Genomic DNA, 15444 nt, shown 5'->3' on the forward strand with positions numbered 1-15444 from the left:
ACAGTACATCTCAATACATACAATTGTTAAGGGGATGCAGACCAGAGAAAGACTTTCGTCTTGTTTCCACCAGGGTCCCCCATTTTCAATTCATCATAACATATATGACATACATGACATACAGATAGACAGTACTGCTACATCTATACATTTATGACATATCAGATTTGCAAATACAGTACTGTTTGTGATACAAAAGTGTCCAGAAAAGGAGTGTATATACATTTGGCGTAGAAACTGTACATTGGAGGAGGTTGGTGGGGTGGGGTTGGGTGGGTTGGGTGAGGGCTGTACATTGGAGGTGGGGGGGGGGGGGGGGGGGGGTTGGGTAGGGGACACACACACATTTTACACTGTACATTGGAATGTTGACAAAGCCTTACTTGGTCATTTACTGTACAACTAGGTTAGGACATTTGTAGGGGCCAGTTTCGAATTGCAGTCTCACGTAGGTGTTTTTTGAGAGTGTTTTTGAAGGTGGGTAGTGATTCACATTCCTTTACAGCTTTAGGCAGGGCGTTCCACATTGATGTGGCATAATTGCGAAACGTGTTTAGTCCCTTGTTTGAGCCGAATCTGGGTTTTACATGATTTGTGGAGCTCCCTCTGGTGTTGTGATCGTGGTATTCACTGACCTTTGGGAAGTATTTTGACATGTACATGGGTACCTTGGTCGCGTAGTGTATCTTGTAGACCAGGCCCATTGCAAGTTGCTGTACTCTGTCGTCTACTCTAAGCCATCCTAGGTTGTCAAAGTGGGCAGGGGTGAGGTGGGTTCTAGGAGTCAGGTCAAGTAGTAGTCTGACTAGCTTGTTTTGAGATGTTTGTAATTTGTTTTTTAGTGCCTTTGAGGTGCTTTGGTACCATGAGGTGCAAGCATAGTCGTAGTACCCTTGAATGAGTGCTCCTGCTAGAGTCTTCAGGGTATTCTTGTTTACCAGAGAGGAGATCCGGTACAAGAATCGCGTTCGTTGGTTGACTTTTTTTATTACATTGGATGCCATTTTGTCACAGGAAAGATTAGCCTCTAGGATGGAACCCAGGTAGGTAATTTCATCTTTCCTTGTGACAATATTGTCACCCACTGTAACCGAGAAGTCGTCAGTCTTGCTGAGTTTGTTATTTGAACCGAAGAGAATGGACTCTGTTTTGCCCATGTGTAATGATAGTTTGTTGTCGGCGAGCCATATGCAGATTTTGCCTAGTTCCGAGCTGAGGGCTTTTTCAACCTGTAACTTGTTCTTGTCAGAGACCAGCAGGGCTGAGTCGTCCGCAAACAGGAACAAGTTGCAGTCACAATACAGAGGAGGACCATTCTGGTTGATTACAGCCAAAGCCATTAATTAATTAATTAATTACCATGGCAAGAAACGGCTCCTATTATTATAGCTAAATAAATCACAGCTAAGTTCAAAGTCAGTTCAGCCACTCACACGCACAACGCCGCCTATATGTGCGCACAGAGCCATACTAACATAATAGGCCTACAGGCTACAGCTGTTCCATTTACAGTCTGGTGATGTAAGACATTGCTGTTTTTATTATAGGACAGTTCGGGGCACACATACACAGGGCACCCATACAACACAAGGATGACAAAACAGCAGCAACGCACTATAATAATGTCCATGGGTGTAAAATATTGGTATTCTATTCCGCTGTGTAAACGTGATTTCCCAGGTGCCGATGTACTGATGATATAAAACGAATACATTTGATATAGTCTAGAGATAAAGGCTTTGACTATATATAGTGTTGATGTGTTGACACACGTGAATGCAACGATGCAGACACTGGTGTGATGTGATGTAACCCCATGGTGGTGGGAAACGAAATGGTTATTATTCCACCTCACAATAACACAATCTCACCATCATCCTATTCTATATAATGCATCATCGTCACCTGCAAACAAATTACAGCAGGCTTGTTGATTACATTACATATCCACACAGCCCTGTCGGATCAACACCATGCGGATATAATAAGGTTTGCTAATGCAGTCTGCAGTCTCTTGTGATGGCTGGAAACACACAATCATCTGCCGGTGTCGCGTTTATTAGCCAATAAGCTTTTTGGGGAGACAATGGAGACAACAAAGGTTGACATCGAGTCCATGTTGTTGTCCCCCCCGCATGATACAATGTAGCCCATTTGTAAATAACAACATTGTACCAAAAGGATGCAGCCCCCGCCCACCTCCTACCTGGGTTCTGGTCCTGCTGCTGCTGCTGCCGCGTCATGAGAACTGTGACGACGGAGCGCATCATCGGCGCATGCGTGCTGACAAGCGGAAATAAGCAGATTCTTCCGCGTTACATGGAGATCGTGACTGAGGGGGGCGGGGGGGGATACAATGAAATTAACCATTTCACTGCCGCACTACCAAACGGATGCATGTTGATTAGAGCCTTGATGTAAGTGGTTGTTATTATTAGCCGAGCTCACGAGCTCCGCGTCACATCATGTATCTGAACCTGGAGCTCGTGGGGGGGAACTAAGGCAGGGGGGGAGCGCGTGAATGAATGTTGATTAGAGTGGTTCTCAAACTCAAATTGGGGTCGCGCGGCTAGCCTAGGTGACAGTGGGGTCACGCATAAAGTAAAAATAAAATATATTATTTTCTTTTTTTTAATAATGTTCTGGCAACATATTTTGGCTAAATATGCCTCGTTTTTTTTAATGTGTATTGATAATAACATAGTGCTAGTGTAATAACATTTTCTAATAAATGTGCATGATCAAGTTCAACAACGTGTGCTTTTATTTTGATATTCCTTAATAATTCCACGTTTGAAATTACGCGATACATTAAGTGTGGGTGGGTGTCGCCCAAAAAAAATCCAAAATAAAATGGGGTCGTCACGGTATGACAACGTTTTGAGAAGCCCCTGGAGAGCCTTGACGTAGGTGGTCGTGGTCGTGGCTCCCATAGATATCACCCCCCCCCCCCCCCCGCGCGCTCTCTCCCACGAGCTCAAAGTACCGGAAGAGGTGCGGTGGTCAGGTCTATAATCTCTACCGGGGACTGAGAGAGAGAGAGAGAGGAGCCTGCTGCCTGTTGAAGAGAGAGGTTTTTTTGCACGACATCGCATGCATAAAGCATAAACACTCGCTGGCATGTTTTCCTTGAGAATTATAGCGTGCTGCCAAACGCTTTGCAGGTAGGCAGTGTTTGTTTAAATTGAGAGGGAAAAAAGACAATGCATGTGTGTGCGTGCGTGTGTGTGTGTTCCTGTGTGTGTGCTTTCCTGTGTGTGTGTTCCTGTGTGTGTGCTTTCCTGTGTGTGTGTTCCTGTGTGTGTATTCCTGTGTGTGTGTGTTCCTGTGTGTGTGTGTGTTCCTGTGTGCGTGTATTCTTGTGTGTGTGTGTGTGTGTTCCTGTGTGTGTGTTCCTGTGTGTGTGCGTTCCTGTGTGCGTGTATTCCTGTGTGTGTGTGTTCCTGTGTGTGTGTGTTCCTGTGTGCGTGTGTTCCTGTGTGTGTGTGTGTGTTCCTGTGTGTGTGTGCCGCCCATTGCATCTAAAGAGGTCCTGCATTATTATTATATTAGTTTATTAGTAGCTTACTCCAGCATCCGTGTGGCACGCCGCTTATTATAGCTGAAGGGAGTGCTACAATAATAAACACATTTTGAAATAAATAATTTAATTAAATAAGTATATTAAATTATGATAAATAAATCAAATGATTATTTCGGCATCTTGTATTTCATCTGCACAAGTGCAAAGAAGATGCCTCGGTCGTTTAGAAACTGTCTGTAAATAAACACTACTGTATATTTGTATATCTTGTATGTCATATAAATGTCTGGATGTAACAGTACTGTATATCTGTGTATGTCTGTCATAAATGTTATGAATTGAAAATGGGGGACCCTGATGTAAACGAGACGAAATAAGTCTTTCTCTGGTCTGCATCCCCTTAACAATTGTGTGTATTGAGCCGTACTGTATTTCTACCCATTCTGCAATCTGTTAATAACTTTTTCAATCAATCAATCGGTTTATTTTTAGTCACTTCCCTTCACATGCTTGCCTTTGACATAGCTGGTGCCTGAGTTGTTTGAACATGTGTAGTGTTTCCGTCGCAATGCTTGAACTAACTTTATGGGCACGTCGCGCACATCGCGGGGAAGGTCGCCGTTTAGCGCGGACAGAAATGCGCAGCATGTGCGTGGTTCAAGTTCCGCGGCCAATATGACCTCCAACAATGTATTGCTGGTTTTTCTTGGTCGCGGTTCTCTTACACCTGCTCTGCTGTTGGCAGACAGGGCGGGGGGGGGGTTGTGGTGGCTCTGGTGGCGGACATAGGGGGGTTGTGGCTACCTGGGGTGGACGGGGGGGGGGGGACGGGGGGGTAGTCTGGTCGTTGTGAACAGCGACTCCTACAGGTCGGTTGGGGCGCCTGCACAGCAGAGTCAGGAAAATGGCGGGGGCAGTGTGAGCCTCCTACACGTTGTTATTATTACTCCTCGCCAAATGAGAGTCCGCGCTGGCAGGTGAAAAGATGTGACAGGCTGCCTCCACATGTATCGGAGGGGACATGTGATGCAAGGCTTCTATCCTCCCTCCCTACAACCGGCCAGTGGGGGGCATATGCGAGCAACGATCAGGACAGGGGAGGGAGAATTGGCACGAGAGGTAAATTGGGATGGGGAGAAAAATCACAGAAAAAGGAGGAGAAAAAAGTAGATACAAAAAAAGGGGTTCAATATAAGTATACTGGCGACAGTGGCTCAGATTCCTGCTCCTCCCGGGCAGCGTGTCGAAGTGTCCTTGACCAAGAGTCCAAGACACTTAACCCCTAACTGCTCCCGATGAGCAGGTTGGCACCTTGCATGGTTGCCTCCGCCATTGGTGTGTGAATGGGTGAATGTGAGGCAAAAAGTGGCAAAAAAGGGTTTGGTATTTTGTGATATTGCGATATTGAAGTAGGCCTATTTATTGCAACCCTATGTGTGCAAGGAATTATTATAGACCTAACAAAGTACAAGGTATGAAATTACCCGCACTGGGAGCGACAGTGGCTCAGGAGGTAGAGCATTTGTCTGGTAATCCGGAGGTTCCCAGTTTGATTCAGAATCCAGCTCCTCCCGGCAATGTGTCAAAGTGTCCTTGACCAAGACACTTAACCCCTAACTAGGGATGTCCCGATCCGATCACGTGATCGGGATCGGCGCCGATCACGTGCTTTTCAGAGGATCGGGATCGGGAACCTTTTTTAATAAAAATCGGCAGTCAAAAAAAGATTTTATTTTTTATTTTATTTTTTCAACAAACATGACCATGTTCACGTCTTAAACTCATACGGAGGCCTTAGTTTTGGTTTTAAATTACATATAATATATCATTAATGTATTTATTGTCACACAGAGCAGAATAATTGTCCACAACAAACACATCCCCTTTAATTTACACCGTTGCAACAAACACTTTCCCTTTAATTTTAGACGCTCACATCACAACAACACGTTGCTCCCCGAAACATGGTTATCCACTGACTTGAGCAGCTGCTAGAGGTTTGTAACTAAGCATTTTAAAATAGAAAGTCAAGCCAGTACAACAGCAATTGCAATGTTTGCAAGGAGGACATTTCGCGTGGAGGAAAAACTCATGAAGCAGCAGGAGGCGGAGTTTTCAGACTAACTTTTCAGATAACGGCAATGATTTGCTGTGTGACTGAGGATTATCGTCGGCGTTTCAGACCAGAATGGAGCTAATCATTACGTAAGTCGAACACTGAATGTATACTAATGTGCAAACATATATTGAAACTTTAAATATTTCTCATATGAAGCACATATGAATGTAATAACAAGAGCCGCCGCGTTCACGCCCCGGACTATAGGCAACAGAGGGGCTTCTTGCTCCGCCAGTTTCTGACACAAATGCGTCAAAATTGATTACTAATGTGAAAGATCGGATCGGGAACGATCGGAATCGGTAGATATTTAAAATCACATGATCGGGATCGGATCGGGAGCAAAAAAAGGCGATCGGGACATCCCTACCCCTAACTGCTCCCGATGAGCAGGTTGGCACCTTGCATGGTCACCTCTGCCATCGGTGTGTGAGTGGGCTGTACCGAATGTAATTTTTTAACATTCGAAGAAAAGACCAAACACTACAAAACTAAAATTGACTAAAGACAAATATCAGGTAGAAGAGGTAGTCAAGTCAAGTCAAGTAATTTATTTATAAAGCACATTTAAAAGCTCAAGAGCCAACCAAAGTGCTGTACAGTACAGTCAAAGCATAAAATCAATGTCCTATAAAATACACAAATACAAAAAGGCACAACAGGACAGGACAGTACATTCCGAAAATAGGACAAGCGGATAGGGGAGCACAAAGTACAGTATAGCACACCGGGGACAGAGGAGCACAAGAAGAGACACAAGAGGGAGGGGGCAGGATAAAATTGCATGGGAGTGTGTGGGTTAGGGTGTGGGAGAATCAGGATTAATCGAAGGCTAAGGAATAAAAGTGGGTTTTTAGACGGGCCTCAAATGTCTCCAGCGTGGGGGCAGATCGGATCTCCAGGGGAAGCTGGTTCCATAGTTTGGGGGCCACGGCATTGAAGGAGCGATCGCCTCTCTTTTTGAGTCTGGTGCGGGGGGGGACCAGCCGAGCCTGGTTGGAGGATCTTAGTGACCTGCGTGCTGCGTAGGGGGTGATGAGCTCGGTGATGTATGGGGGTGCTGCACCCGATAGTGCCTTGAAGGTGAGGAGGAGGATTTTGAAATCTATTCTAAGTGGGACTGGTAGCCAGTGTGGGGAGGCTAGGACTGGTGTGATGTGCTCTCTCTTTCTGGTGCCGGTAAGGAACCTAGCTGCAGAGTGTTGTACCATTTTAAGGCGGGACATGGCTGCCTGACTGATGCCGGTGTAGAGGGCATTGCAGTAGTCAAGGCCTGATGTGATGAATGCATTGACTACTGTTTCCAGGTCGACGGGTGAAAGGATTGTTTTTATTTTACTGATGTTGCGGAGTTGTTAGAAGCATGACTTGACTACGGCATTTACCTGCCGGTCGAATTTGAGCTCTGGGTCAAAGATTACACCCAGGCTCAAGGTAGTGCAAATGTGTAAGAATAAATAGATAAAATATGGTGTAATGTTTAAAGTGAGTGTGTGCATGTGGATGTTGTGTGCAATGAATGAACGTTAGAATGGATGAATTAATGCTACATTGAGTCCACATTGAGCAGCCTGATGGCCTGGGGATAGAAGCTTGATTGATTGATTGAAAACTTTATTAACAGATTGCAGAATGGGCACAATACAGTATGGCTCAATACACACAATCGTTAACGGGATGCAGACCAGAGAAAGACTTTCGTCTTGTTTACATCAGGGTCCCCCATTTTCAATTCATCATGACATTTATGACACGACATACAGATACTGTTGCTCCTTTTGAGTCTCTCTGTACCGGCCATGAGACCCCGGTAGCGCTTGCCCGACCGCAGCAGTGCAAAGAGGCAGTTGTTTGGGTGGCTACTGGGCTAGAGTCCTTGATAGCCCTGGATAGACTCACAGTGTGTCCTGAACCTGCTGTTACTCACACGGCACAAAACCCTGGCAGCACACCACCCCCCACTGGCTCCCACTCAAGGTACATGTGATCCTCCAAATTCTCCTCACCTACCGTAAAAGTCTCTCCATGACCTTACCCTCGAATACCTCTCTCACCTCCTCCACACCTCCACCCCCCTCACGTAGCCTATGCTCCCCCGACACTGGACTCCTCATCGTTCTTCACACCAGGCTGCACACTAGGGCTGGGCGATTCTTGCTAAAATGTGAATCACGATTTTTCTCTCTAAGAATTGAGATCACGATTCTCTCACGATTCTTATGTTTTCAATAAAATCATTTAAAAAGTAAAGTAAAAAGTAAAAAAAAAAAGATATATATATTTAATACTTTATTTATTTTTTTATAAAAAAAAAGATCGTCATAACTTAGAAATGAGATTGCATAGGTCTATGAATCGAGTCTATTTTTTTCGATTAATTGCCCAGCCCTACTGCACACTGTCCCCTGCCACTGGAACAGAGCCTTCAGTTCCTACCCTCGACACATTCTGCCCGTCTCGATCCATCTCTGTTTTTAGACAGGCAATGTCACTAACTAACTAACTCAACTCAACTCACTCATTAGGTCTGCGGTAGGCAGAATCTAATCTGAGGACATTATGTTTTCGGTAGCATCTGTGTGTGGGTGAGTGTGTGTGTGAATCCACGCAATATCCCACAAACTATAGGGCCGATCAGCCTGTGCTTTGGCACAGAATGTTACAGAGGCACAAGGATGAGCGTGTGACACCGGTTCCTGACAGGGAGCGAGCGAGCGAACTAGAGACGAAATCGCGCGCGACACTGTCCTGATATGAGGCGGCGCGTGTCCGAGTGTGTCTGTGTGTGTGTGTGTTACCTGGAAGCACACGTGGGGGGGGGGTCAAAGCAGCCTGCGATTCTTGACGAATAAAAAGTGTTTAGGGGCGGGACTCGGCTGCGTAATCGCTCAACTAGAGACACAGCGAGCGAATATCTGAGGGGTGGACGACATCGCTGCTCAGTTCGCTGTCGCTCGCGGCAGGTCAGGATAGTCTGATTGAAACGAATACATTTTAATCATTTTCGCAATCACGCTCGCTCGCGTCGCTCCCTGTCAGGAAGGGGTGTAAGAATATGTGTCACATCAGACGGGAAGTATTTTGGGTAGGGATGCTTGATATTGGCTTTTTTTTTTTTTTTTTTTTTTTACTTAATTTTTTAGCGTTTATCGCTTTTCTGGTCAAGCATGACCGACAGAAACAGGTTGAAATGGGATGTAGAGCAGGGGAAGACATTCTGAGAAATGACGGCGGGTCCGGGAATCGAACTTGTGTCCCCCAGATCCATGACGAGAGCGGTTTTCCCCGACGCAGAAATAGCGCCGAGATATGCGGTGAGCTACGGGAGCTCCCGATATTGGCTTTTTTACCGATATACCGATATTGTCCAACTCTTAATTTCCGATACCGATATCAACCGATATCACATTTTAATGCCGATATCGGCCGATAATATCGGTAGGCCGATAATATCGGACATCCCTAATTTTGGGGGAATTAATTTCCAGCATTCTCCAATGACTTTCATGTAGTCATTACTCATTCGTGTAGTATAACAGAGGGCAACAACTTACTTACTTTACTTATCCTCTTCGTCCCGGTTGGGGCATAAGGCCGATGGCAACAACAACGCCTTCAAATGCCGCCCCTGAGACTACGGCAGAGGGTCAGCAGCACAGAGGCAGTGCTACAGACAGTTAGCCACCCCCAACATCCCAACCTGTATTGCGGTTGTAGCTAAATGTGTTGTTCTAGTTGTTTCATAAGATGTCAAATAGTTGTTGCAAATGTTATATTTGTGTGGTTTATTGTATCTTTCTATGTTATGGTGTGTTTAAACCCAGTTACAGTTATTTTTTGTGTTTTAACCATGAGTGTGATGATTGTTATTTGAAATAACCACCTCAGCCTTGGTTTTCAATGTAACAAGATTTGCCAACTTCTCATTGGACAGTATCGGGTTGGAACACTTCCGGTTTGAAAATGTGCATATATTTTCACAATTTTTTTTAAACAATATGTTTATTGGTATTTCTTTTTTTTTCAGTTTTACAGCATCAGTTCAACAGTTCAACAACCATACAAAAGGAAATGCTGCCAACTGCCCCCCCTCCCGAGTTACAGAAAAATAGATACAAAAGAAAAATCAATATAAAAAAAAAAGAAAAAAAAACTCTAGGCCAGACCCCCCCTCCCCTCCCCCAGACTAGGACCTCAACAAATTCATTTTTTTTTTTTACACATTTTGAGAATTTAGTAAACCCAGTTACACCCGTCTAACAGGTGCCCATACTTCTACACCAAACAAATAAATATCTACCGTTACATCTTTTCTCTTCAAAGAGCAACTAATAACATTTACAGTATCATTCATTGCAATATATACCCATCAGAAAGACAAAAGGGAGCTTCAATAATAGCCTACATCGTCAACCTACTATGTAATCTGTTCTAAGTATTGCCTAAACCCAGCCCAGCATTTATCAAAGAGATGTGGTTTTTTCTTAAGATTGAACATTATTTTCTCTGATGCCATGTACGAAGAGATTTATATTTTCACTATTTAACCATTGAAATTAGGGCTGGGACTTTATCGTGTTAATTTAGATTAATTAACTACAGAAAAAATTAAACGTAAAAAAAATTAAGCATTGTATCGCTCTTTATAATTTATTTGCACTCCAGACACCGCTGAACGTTTCTCAGTGGACAAGTTCCAGGCATACCGTTTATATAGGTGCACAGCGTGCATTGGGTGACGTCAGACAGTTGTAGGCTAAAGTTGAAAAGTTGAGGCTGCGTTGCCCGTTGAATGGGGGATTTAGATATTATAATTTTTTTGATCCACTTTTTCTCCCATTTTTCTATATTTTCTCCCATCCCAATTTCGTATCATCCAATTCAACCCTCCCCTGTCATGGACGCTGTTTCTTGCCTCCCACAAGCCGGCTGCAATGTGGACTAAGTCATACATAGCACAAGTCCCCTCCGGTACTTGAGGTAACAGCAGTCACATCTTTTCACCTGCGCAGCTCGATCTCTCAGTGGCGCGGAGTAACGCGTGGGAGGCTCACGCTGCCCCCGACACTTCCTGATTCTACTGCGCAGGCGCACCAACCGACCTGTAGGAGTCGCTGTCCACAACGCCCGATCCCCACCCATCAGTTTCCCACCCCCTAATACGGCCAATGTGTATTAGTACGGACGACCAGCTAAACTGAAAGCAAATGTGGAGCGCTGGGCTCGAACAGGCGAGCCCAGCGTCTCCGCATTCGTGGCGAGCGCCTTGCCCACTACGCCACGTAGCCGCCCTCGGGGGGGATTTAGATATTTAAAAAAAAAACAGATGGAAGTGTTGATATGACGGTTGTGTTTGCAAATACTTTGCATATCACTGGAGCATTTCAAGCCTACGGTATCACCTCAATGCTAAGCATGTAGGAGCTACCATGGATGATACATATCATTTACATGTAAATGTAAATGATAGAGCTAACAGGCTAACGTTAGCCCTAGTACGAGCCCCCTGCGGTTTGCTTCAGACTCTGATTCAGAGGATTAAGAGGTGGCTAACAGTGCTGTGGTGCTCTACAGAGCAGAGCCAACCATTCTTTCTTAGTCTGGTTTGTTCATACAGAATATTGAAAAAATTATCGAAATTTAGATCAATCCGGCGGCTGGGTGGCACAGCGGACATTGCGCTCGTCACCAACGCAAGATACACCGGTCTCAAATCTGGCTGTCAGCGTTGCCTCCGGCTTGGGCCGGCCGTCATACTGACTCAATTGGCAGAGTTAGCGGGAGGGGAGTCGAAGGGTGGTAGTCTGGTCGTTGTAAACAGCGACTCCTACAGGTCGGTCAGGGCGCCTGCACAGCAAAGACAGGAAAATGCTTTTATTAAGGTATGAGCAGGCTAAACAAATTTTTTGTTGGTAAATTTATTCCATCACATCCGACGTACAACTCTTGTTGTGTAGACGTACTTGATGTGGTGGGAGAATGAATGAATGAATGAAAACTTTATTTAACAGATTGCAGAATGGGTACAATACAGTACGGCTCAATACACACAATTGTTAAGGGGATGCAGACCTGAGAAAGACGTTTGTCTTGTTTCCATTGTTGTGTAGACGTACTTGATGTGGTGGGAGCTAACGTTACATTTGAATTATGTGTTTGTTCCTAATGTGTGCTCAGTATATTGCGATATATGATGATGACACGACACACGAGGGTAATAATTATTTGTATTTTCAGGCTGTATCGGGGCCTATACAGCCTGAACATACAAATAATTATTACCCTTGTGTGTCGTGTCATCATCACATACGGCAATATACTGAGCACACATTAGGAACAAACACATAATTCAAATGTAAAGTTAGCGGCCACCACATCAAGTACGTCTACACAACAAGAGTTGTAGGGCGGAAATGATGGAATAGATTTACCAACAAAAAAGGTGTTTAGCCTGCTCATACCTTAAAAGCGTGGGGCAGTACGAATAACCTGGCTCTGCTAATGTATCGTGCTTTCATTCAAAAGACGGCAACACACGTCGAAGTCAAGTCTCACTCGCGTGAGACTTCCGTCTACATACTCTGTCAATCACTGGCCAGGGTACTCCTGGGTCCTAGTGCCCCCCCATGTTACACTATATGTCATGCACATGTATTTTATATGTTAATAAAATTGCATTTATCTATAGTCCTAATTCTGTCACTGTTTGATGTCACAAAGAAGGGTGTATCCGAAAGCTGTCTACAACATTTGTTTATGAATGTGTTAACAAATCATTTGTTGAACATGAACAAATAAATGGAGGTACAGTATAGTCGTTTTTTCATATCCATTTTTCAAAGCATCTACAAATGTGTTACTACACATTAAACAACATTATTTAATGATGAACAAATCAAGTACAAACAATGTTGATAATGAGTTATAAATAATGTAGAACTAATTTGTAAATGTTATACAAATATAGTTATAAATGATTTAATAATAATTTACGAATGTATAAATGATTTGTTCATGATTAGTTCATTATCTACAAATACCTTATAAAGGTCTTATAACTGAGTGTTATTATAAAGTGTTACCATTATATGAGCACCCGTTGTAGTACATTCACTCACTTACTCTCAGGGGCGTGAACAGACAATTTGGGGGGCAGGTGCTCAAGCTACAAAAAGGGAATTTAACCCGCCAACACACACTAATCCCACCCTGATGTTGCCACACCATCGATAATAGCTCAGTTAATTGATTGATTTGAGACTAAACCACTTGGGAAGGTGTGTGTGGGGGGGGGGGCGGGGGCATGCAGGGTACTTTCTAAGTTCATAAGGTCTATTTTTCGTGGATAGTAGTATACATTTCCATCTTCATATTAAAAAAAAAAAAGATTATTAGAAATTATTTTTGGATGGGCATTTTGGACAAACTCCCCTTCGGCCCTATCTGTGCACGCCACTGCTCACACTTAGTGTAATATCAGTTCAATCTATACAAGAATGATTTCCATCTACGACACTGTGTGTCCTCGTTAAGTTGAGACTGAAGACCTCTTCAGCCTGGTGTTTCTTTAGCGTAGTCCTCCCTGTTTGTTAGGATTCCTGTTGTCCTTTTGAGTTTGTTTTAGTTTTATTCCTTTCCTTTTAAAGTGTAAAGCATCCTTGGGTTACTTGAATCAATTATTCAATTGATAAATTATTAGAACACCATTTGAATTGAGTTTGTAACATAATAATGGTACCATTAGTATCAGCTGATAAATGATTGTATTGTGTATGCTAATATGCTTGGTTGTGAATTTAAACATAAACATGCATGGCGATTATAATGTGCTATATTTACTTGGTTGTGCTGCCTTCTACTAGCCCTGAGCTGCTTTTTGTATGTGCTTTTTGTAAATGCTGCCACCACAGGTGTCAATCGTTTTTAATAAATAATGTTTAAAAAATGAATAAAATAATATCAGAAAATAAATAAAAGTCAAATAAAACATATCCTGTAATGTCTTGCAGGATCTGCTAGCATTATTGCCTCATGAATGTAACTTTGGGTTGCCACTAGTTGTAATTGTTCTAAAAATGTATTTTTTAGAATATCTCGATATTTTTATTCAAATGTAATTTGAATGTCTTTTCTCTCTTTCCGCAGAGTGTCCAAACCCCGCCGCGTCAGAATGACCCTCCAGAACGGAGACGTGGCGCCTGCCAGGAGCTGCTCCCAGGCGGCCAGGAACACCCTGAGATGGGACCTCACTCCGGAGGAGATCAGGACCACGACGCACAGCCTGATCAATAGAATGAAGCAGATCTACGACGACATCGGGTCACTGAATATAGAGATGGTCTCCGTTGAGAACACTCTGAAAGCTCTGGCCAGTGCCAAGTGGGAATACGCCTGTGAGTAAGAAAACAAAGAAACAAACGCATTACATTTCTGTCAAATTTCTGTTAAATGAACTTATTTCTGTTAAATTACTGTAACATTTCTGTTAGATGAACTTATTTCTGTTAAATTACTGTAAAATTGGGGCGCCCAAGTGGCGAAACCATGTAACGCGCTGCGTCGCGAAGCGGCCGACCTGGGTTCGATTCCCGGACCCGCCGTCCTTTGCCGAATGTCTCCCCCCCCCCCCGCTCTGTCTCCCGTTCTTCCTCTCTCTCTCTCTCTACCGGACTGCCCAGTAGTAAAAAGCAATAAATGCTAAAAAAAAAAAATCTTAAAAAAATCTTAAAAAAAAAAAAAAAAGTAAAATGTCTGTTAAATTACTGTAACATTTCTGTTAAATTAAAAAATTATTTCTGTCAAATATCTGTTAAATAAAATGATTTCTGTCAAATGTATGTAAAATGTTATTATTTATGTAAAATGTATGTAAAAACTTCTGTTAAATACATTTTCTCCTGTAAAATGTCTGTCACATCCCCCCAGCGTCACGCCACGTCCTAGATTTCCCCCAGTACGTCTCTCCTTGTAAGGAGGTTCGCTCGGCGAGCACGGAAGCGGACAAGAAACTGTCCGAGTTTGATGTGGAAATAAGTATGAGGAACGACGTCTTCACCAGGATCCTAGCCTTGCAGGTACAGCTCACGCCGCGTAGGGTTGGGTACCGTTCACATTTGAACCGATACCGGTACCAGTACCAGTTCCTGGAATTCGGTATCGGTACCCAGAGGTACTTATTTTTCTGTATTATGTTTTAAAATGTTTAAATATCAACATTATCTCGCCATCCAAAGACCCAAGAGATGAGACAGTAATATATATATTTGTGGAAAATGCTCCCTCTTGTCTAGTAATATTACACTTTTATACTAAATATGTAAAGGTAACGATTGATCTAGTGTGAATCGGTAGTACAGATGTAATTCGGTCGGTACCATTAAAAGTACCCTAACCCTAACGCTGTGACTACCTCTGTGTTCTGCTCGTAGCAGGGTTCATTAGGGCTGTTGTTGACAGGTATTAAATTAATCTTAACCTTAAAAGATATCTCCATTGACACTGATTGCTCAACGGGAGCGCTCGCTGCATTTAGCAAAGACCTATAGCGACAGGGCATCGAGTTGTGAAAGCTATTTGTAGGGTTATGTTATCTTATGTTATGCCAAAAATGTGTCCTCGTTTGAGATATTGGTTCATATTTAGCTCACAAGACGAGGTTTGATGTGATTAATAGCAGTGGCTGATGCCAGGTGTCATTCCAATCTAAATTGGCTGTGTCAGCCTGGAATTAATAGGTTTAACCCCTAGATTTGAGATTTATTTCATGTAAATAGATCAATACAGTCTATTGTATGAATTAATG

At 43.3% G+C, this 15444-nt stretch overlaps 1 protein-coding gene across 1 annotated transcript in view; it reads left to right on the top strand.

The window, feature by feature from the left end:
• Window positions 1-3052: 3052 nt before the first annotated feature.
• The window catches only part of nln (neurolysin (metallopeptidase M3 family)), a 37195-nt gene continuing 24803 nt past the window's right edge, over window positions 3053-15444 (top strand). Inside the window, exons 1-3 of the mRNA XM_084325156.1 lie at window positions 3053-3164; window positions 13788-14035; window positions 14568-14716. Of these exons, the coding sequence (XP_084181282.1) occupies window positions 3121-3164; window positions 13788-14035; window positions 14568-14716 (441 nt within the window). The 5' untranslated portion in view covers window positions 3053-3120. The remainder of the gene's footprint in view (window positions 3165-13787; window positions 14036-14567; window positions 14717-15444) is intronic.

The sequence above is a fragment of the Notolepis coatsorum genome, assembly GCF_963971535.1.
Source record: "Notolepis coatsorum genome assembly, chromosome: 11".
NCBI lineage: Eukaryota > Metazoa > Chordata > Actinopteri > Aulopiformes > Paralepididae > Notolepis > Notolepis coatsorum.